The sequence below is a fragment of the Pempheris klunzingeri genome, chromosome 23 (genome assembly GCF_042242105.1).
Source record: "Pempheris klunzingeri isolate RE-2024b chromosome 23, fPemKlu1.hap1, whole genome shotgun sequence".
In the NCBI taxonomy this organism is placed as follows: Eukaryota; Metazoa; Chordata; class Actinopteri; order Acropomatiformes; family Pempheridae; genus Pempheris; species Pempheris klunzingeri.
Genome location: NC_092034.1, coordinates 2,622,145 through 2,629,286, shown reverse-complemented (window position 1 = coordinate 2,629,286; position 7,142 = coordinate 2,622,145). Strand labels below are relative to the sequence as shown.

Genomic DNA, 7,142 nt, shown 5'->3' with positions numbered 1-7,142 from the left:
AAAAGAATTTGATTCTATGAGGAGAAAATCATATCAAATCATAAATTATTTTTTCTGTCGTCTTGCAAGACGATAATTCAGTAACAAACCAGTTTTAGGGCAAAGTTAACTCTCACAGCTCAACAAAACCCGCTGCCTTTGACCTGCTTTCTTTTGTAAGAGGAAAGTTTGTTTGGTTAAACGTCAGTTAAATAAACACTGGCCTGAAGTCAAGGCCCTCACATACCATCACAAACAAACAGCACTGGGGTTAGACTGCTATGTGGGTCAAGGCTGATCAGCTGGCTCAAAGTTCATCACTGGTTTTGTGACCTGTTTCTCACATGAATGCATAAATATGTTTGCATAACGTGTATCAGATCCCATTATTAGAATCTTGGAGTTTCTGCTGGACAGTTTTAGTCCTAAATGTTACTTCAGAGGCTCTGACAGGAGCTGAACTCTGGATAAAAAACACATTTAAAGACGCTTTTGCACCTATCTATGCAAAATACATTTGTAGATACATCTGCACATTGAGCTGCTGCCTCAGTAAAGCAGGAGCTGAATACCTGCACATTTCACCAGCAGTGCACATTTGTGTTTCCTCCTCAAACCTGGTCCTGAGTGTTTGCAATCACTGGGCATGAAAACGGTTAAATTAGTAGGTTAAGACATCCGATATCAGCAGCTTTAGTGTAAAAATGTGTGTTTCAGCCTCGTTAAACCCACATCAGTCAAACTCCAGTGTCCACAAGGGGCCGACTCTTCCACACAAGTTAAATAATAAATGAACGCTGGTAGTTAAACAGATCAGGAGCTCTTCACTCACGATGGGAGAGAAATGGATTTTCATGATACTGGGGTCTGAGGCTGAACATCATCTAGGTCCTGGGGATAAAGTCTCTCTCACACACACACACACAGCACATTATTCATTCATTCATTCATCCAACACACACACATAAAATCTCTTCATTCGTCCCAGTCTCGGCCTTCATCCTCCCTCATCTTCCCCTCTCAGGTCCAAAGATAAGACATCGTAGTTAGGCAGAAAATCTCACGTGTTTCCTCACACTGAAGCCTCTCTCTCCCTCCCTCTCTCTCTCTCTCTCTCTCTCTTCTTTCTCTCTCGCTCTCACAGGTCAAAAGGTCAGACATCGTAATCAGGCAGGGCGGAGTAGGAGATGCCGCCGACTGACGGAGGGCTGGAGTGGAGAGGGAGAAGCCAACAGAAGACCGAACCTGGAGAGAGAGAGAAAGCAGAGAGCGAAGACGAAAGAGGATTAAAAATCGGCTCACTCGTTAAAGATGGTTTTCAGGTGATTAACTCGAACCCACCTCTTCCGAAAACCTCCCGCAGCAGAGCGAGCTTCGGCTTGCGGGTGTGCGGGGGGTGGTGAGGCGGCTGAGAAGTGGAGGTGGAGGTGGAGGAAGAGGATGAGGATGAGGAGCCTCTGTCCTTGATCATCAGCCTGTTCCTCATCTGCTCTATGGGAGTCTCATCTGTGATGATGGAGACCAACTGGAGGGAGAGGAGAACACATTTCACCTTTCAGAAAACTGTTATTATAATTATTTATGTCTTTTTTTTTTCAATCCAAATAAAAACAAAAATACCACACTGTAAAAAATACATGTTACAAGTAAAAGTCCTGCATTGAAAATGAGTTTAATCAGGAAAATAAGCTGTAAGTATTAAAGTAAAAGTCCTCGTTAAGCAGTAAAGTGTCTCTGTGACTGTTGAGCTATTATATATTCGATCAGCAGATTATTGATCCTCATCACTGATGGATTTTACTGTTGGAGTCACTTCAGCTGGAGCTCATTTTGAACTATTAAGTCTCAGACTGCAGCTGATGGTTAAAGATGGTTTGTAAAAAATGGTGAAAATGGTCAGAAATGGCATCACAATGAGTCCAAACCATCAAAATAAATGAAAATTATTGAAGAAAATAAACTTGAGAAGCAGCAAATCTTCATATTTGCTGGAACCATAAAATGTTTTTACACAAAAAAAAGACTTAAACAATTATGGAAATAGTTACCAGTTAATTTTCAGGCTCAGCTGCACTCACAAAAGTCTTAATTTGTGAACTAAAGCTGTCTGATAAATGTAGTAGAATAAAAAGTACAATATTTCCCTCTGAAATGTAGTGAAGTAGAAAATAGCACGAGATTAAAATACTCAAGTAAAAGTAGCTTAAATATTTACTTATTTGAGTAAATGCTTGTAGAGTTATGAGAACAAACTCTGGTTTTACACCTCTGTGGTGAGGACATTTTGCCTGGTCCTCTTAATTTCAAAGGTCCGTTTGAGGGGAAAGACTTGGTTTTAGGGTTAAAGTTAGAATTAGGTTAAGGTAAGGGTACCTGATCGTAGAAGATGACCATGACAAACACGCCAAACAGCACCGACTCCACCAGGAGGATGATGTAGTGAGCGCTAAGAGGGAGAAGGGAAGAAAAACAGCCGGCTGACTAACCAAGCAACCGAATGGCTGACAAAATAAAAGCCGTCAGTGTCCACAGTGTCTGTGTTCGCCCTGCGGAGGACTCACACTATCAGGTGCTTGCTGGGCGTTTCCTCTCCGTCTTTCTCTGCCTCCCCATCTCTCTCGTTCCTTATCCGCCACACCCAGGCCGACACCACCAACACCATGGAGTACAGACTGGCCATGCCTGCACAAGAAAGGTGGAGTCACGATCAAAACGGCAGGAGCGTAACGTTCAGTTGTCGTTAGGTTAGCAGCAGCAGTGGAAAAACACTGTGTGTACTCACCGGTGTAGAAGAGAAACTGGATGAAATACTTCTGGTTCAGCTCTCCGACACAGTTGTTGATCCTGAAACACAGAGATGATGAAGGGAATGGATGAGGAGAACTGTGGAGAAAAGAAGGGAGGAGGTGAGGAAAGCATGAAAGGACGAGGAGGGACGGCGCTTCCTCACCAGGGACAGTGGTGGTCCATGCGGCGGATGCACCTCTGGCAGACGCGGCAGTGATGCGCTCTGGGAGGTCTGTAGGTTTCACAGCGGCTGCACACGGTCCAACCTTCACAGCCCTGAAACAAGCCGAGCAGCAGGTTAAAGACGGGAAACAGAACCTGACGGACGTCCAGTTTCACCTTTAACCCTGCTGTCCTTGAACACAACACTTTCTCGCCATCGTGTGACACGTAGAATAGACACAGACTGGTATAACCACATAAAAAACATTATTCTATCGTTATCTGATAGCTTTATATTTATTTTTGTTGGTTAATTAGTTCATTTAAGGCAATATAATATTCATAATTTTGTTTTCAGTCGTTTAATCACGCAAAACTAAGAGTCACTGTGTTTTCATTAGCTTAGAACGAGCCTTTTATTTCTACATAGCGAATGGCTCCTCTTTCTAGTCTATCTACAGTAGCCCAGAATGGACAAACAGGGTATTTCGGGGTTTATGTTGAAGTGGCAGCTTGGATTTGGTGTCTCTGAAGCACGAAAGAAGAGTTTTCCTTTTGTTTTTCATTTAGAAAAAACAAGGGAGCGTGAATCCTTGTCGGCCACCGTAGGTTCTCCGACACACTTGGTCTCTAAACCCTACAAACTGCACCTTTAAAAGGGGTCACAGGTTAAAAACACTGGGTATTTTTTGTCAGATTAAAGACAGTCAGTTTTTTTCTGGTTAGTTGAGCTAAAATCCAGACACATTTATTTAAACTGGTCTTTGGTGTCATTGTGTGTTGTATTATTATGTATATTCACCATGTGAACCACTTGGTGACGTCTTTCCTCTTGAAAGGTGCCAAATAAACAAAATGATTTTCTTACAAACAGCATAAAAACTTTGCAGTTGCAGTTTTACGAATACTCGTCTCCAACAATCATCTTCCCAGTTTGTACAATCACACAGCTCCTCTACGTTCACCATCAGTGTGTCATTCAGACACCAATGTGAGCTCCTAAAAACAGGATCAGCGTCCAAACTGGCTGCAGCAGGGAGACGACGCTCCGCAGACGTCTGTCATTAAGCTCATAAGCACATAATGACAGAAGTAAAGTGCAGCTGGTGTGTAAATACAGAGTCACCATGAGATGTTAATAACACAGTCACAGGAGGAGACACTCCCTCTGCAGTATTAGCTCACTGTGTAACTCCCTACAGACGCTATTGTTGATATTCATGACAAAAATAAAGCTTATGATGGTTAATTCTTAGCTTTTAACTCCCTTTTATCTGACGTGTAGTTCTGTGCAGACAAACAGGCACAAAAAGCAACACGACCGGTGCTTTTTGAACAAATTTTAAATGTTTCTGAGCATATTTTGAGCTTTCTTGGACAAATAAAGTGGCCCGGCTGATAAATTAGGGATTAAACTTAATAATTAGTAAGAAAAAACGGCATCAACGTTGTGACCCACCCTGTCGTTCATCCGAGACGACTGCGAGCGCAGGTCTGAGAAGTCGATGGCCGTGTCAGGAAGAGGCACCATACCTGGAGAGCACAAAAGGTGAAATTCAAATAAACACGTCGCTCTTCTCCCGAACCATCCAACACACGCTTTGACAGCTTCTCACCGGGGTCTGAGAAGACGGCTTTGGAGTGGCAGGCCAGCAGCAGCAGCAGAATCAGGTTGAACACCGATCCGTGCAGAGTGCACCACACGCTGCCGGAGAGAAAAGGATCAGCTGTTTGATGTCTGAAATCAATAAGACTGAATGCACTTTACACACACATGCAGATAGTTTTTGCACAATACTTGTACATTTATAAGGTGCTTAGTGTTTTAATACTGTCTGCAGTATTTTGTTTGTTGGATTCCATCATCATGTTGATATCAAACATGTGGCGTGACGTCAGACTCTTTTCTATCTGGACACTTTCTATAAAACACTGAGATTGGAGGTGTTCAGGCTTTTAATAATCAGACAAATGATTAAAAAGAGGAAAGTAACAGCTTTAATTTCAGTCTACCTCTCAGCTGCTGGCTAAAGACGTGTGGTAGCAGCATGAATAAAGGTGCTAGACTCAGTTTACCTCAGCAGAGGTAACAAAACCACAAGTAAAAGCACCTGCACAAGTAAAAGTAGCTGCACAAGTAAAAGTAGCTGCACAAGTAAAAGCACCTGCACAAGTAAAAGTAGCTGCACAAGTAAAAGCAGCTGCACAAGTAAAAGCAGCTGCACAAGTAAAAGCAGCTGCACAAGTAAAAGCACCTGCACAAGTAAAAGTAGCTGCACAAGTAAAAGCAGCTGCACAAGTAAAAGCAGCTGAACAAGTATCTTGAGGCAAAACTCTGTGGTTTTAGCTCCTTAAATGTGAGTATTTTCTGGTTTCTTTCCTCCTCTGTGACAGTAAACTGAACATCTTTGGGTCTTTGGGACCGAAGAACTTTGAGATTAATGAAGAAAACAGATGAACGGACGCTGAAAGTAGAATCTACAGCTCTGATTCCCTGCAATAAAAACCCCTTCAGAGAGTTCAAAGTCCTGAAAGATTACTTTTCCTCCATGCAAATTATTATTACATGCACCAGAATAATAAAATAATCTGTAATAAGTTAATTCTACGTCTTGTATGTAAAACCAGAGGGAATACAGCAGACATGTAATGTGAAATGTAGAATAGAGTAAATATGAAGCAGCATCAACAGTAAAGTAGAAATAACTAAATACTGTACTTGTGTCTTTAGTTTCTTCCCACCAGCAGCACAGAAACAGGCTGAATGAACCACTAGAAGTGTAGAAGTTAAGCAGCAGTGAAGTGAATCCCACTTCTCTCTGTTTTTACTTTCACTTTCTCACTTTGTGGATGAAAAACAACCTCTAATGTTCCACCAACTGCCTCTTTTTGCTGCTGCAGCTGCTAAACTAGCGAGAAGAAACCCCCCCCTGCTGTGACCTGGAGCCTGAAACATCCACCTGGACACTTAAAGGTGTTTGTTACTGTCAGAAAAACCAAGTTTATCCTGGAGACAAGCGGCGTGAGGATGCTGCCTGAGCTGCCTGCTGTCAGATGAATGGAGGCAGCGCGGAGGAGCCGGCGCCATGTCGGTTTTTTAAACGGTTCAAGCGACACAAAAGCACAAAGTACCGACCTGTCCGAGTAGGCGGGGATGAGGACATACTGTATGACCACGTAGTCCGCGTAAAAAACGCTAAAATACGTTAAAATGAGACAGATAACGCCGCAGGGGTCTCTCCTACAGCGAAGGGACGCCATCTTCTGCCGGGCTCCGCCCCCTCTCCGCCACTTCCGGGTTACGTCACCTGAAACCTGATGCTGCCTTCCCGGACCGCAGGAAATGGGTGAATTAGCTGTAAAAGGGCAAATTCACCCAAAATATATTATTTTGACATACTAATAGACATTATTTGGGATATTTAAAAAGAAAAATCAACACTTATGTTTAATATTATACAATATTTATACTCTATTTATTTTATATCCTATTTATATTTATCTTTACATTCTTTTATCCCTTGTTTTTTCACTACTTCTGCTACTAACACTTTGTTTTTTTCACCTTTTCTGTCTTAAGTGATAAATAAAGTCTCTCTAGTTTCTTATCTCACACACCTGATGCACATTTTCTCCTCTTATGCTGCACTATTGCTCTGTTTTTGCATCGTTTGTCCCCCAAAATAGTATAAAACACATGAAATATATGATTTTCTCACAAGGTTTGGTGTGTGACCGTCTTCTCTTTATTATTATTATTTATTTTACTTTATTTATTTTAGATTTAGATAGATAGATAGATAGATAGATAGATAGATAGATAGATAGATAGATAGATAGATAGATAGATAGATAGATAGATAGATAGATAGATAGATGTCAGTGTGTAAACAGCAGGTGGCAGCAGACATCCTCCTGTGTGAAGCTGACATTTACAGACTCTGTGGCTCCTCCCCTGAAGTAGGCAGTAACCAGCCCGTTTGCTCAACACTTTTTGTTGCTGCAGACTCTCACAGGACGAGTGTGTGTGTGTGTGTGAGAGAGAGAGAGAGTGTGTGTGTGTTTCTCTCTCTCAAGTCTCTTCATTTCTTCTCCTGCTGCAGACAAACCGCCTTTTGTACTGGGAACATTTACTCTGCTTCGAAGTTAAAGCTTTTTTTTTTTTTTTTTTAGAGGGAGGGAGCTTCTTCTTTTTGTGTGTGTGTGTGAGTGTG

The 7,142-nt window shown here is 42.0% G+C and overlaps 1 protein-coding gene across 1 annotated transcript; it reads right to left on the bottom strand.

Annotated features, from left to right (window-relative positions):
• Positions 1-1,132: 1,132 nt before the first annotated feature.
• On the bottom strand, positions 1,133-6,189 carry LOC139223121 (palmitoyltransferase ZDHHC3). The gene is made up of 9 exons (XM_070855083.1): positions 6,065-6,189; positions 4,545-4,633; positions 4,388-4,461; positions 2,930-3,042; positions 2,762-2,823; positions 2,541-2,661; positions 2,353-2,425; positions 1,321-1,504; positions 1,133-1,224 (listed from the first exon to the last, which is right to left on the bottom strand). The coding sequence occupies exons 1-9, from the start codon at positions 6,187-6,189 to the stop codon at positions 1,133-1,135; spliced, it is 933 nt and encodes a 310-aa protein (XP_070711184.1).
• Positions 6,190-7,142: the final 953 nt, after the last annotated feature.

Excerpts from the sequence above, each read along its gene's own strand:
- LOC139223121 (XM_070855083.1), bottom strand. The coding sequence starts at position 6,189 with ATGGCGTCCCTTCGCTGTAGGAGAGACCCCTGCGGCGTTATCTGTCTC. Across the intron at positions 3,043-4,387 it reads CGTCTCGGATGAACGACAGG|GGCTGTGAAGGTTGGACCGT; the intron begins GTGGGTCACAAC and ends GGCTTGTTTCAG. Across the intron at positions 2,824-2,929 it reads ATGGACCACCACTGTCCCTG|GATCAACAACTGTGTCGGAG; the intron begins GTGAGGAAGCGC and ends TCTGTGTTTCAG.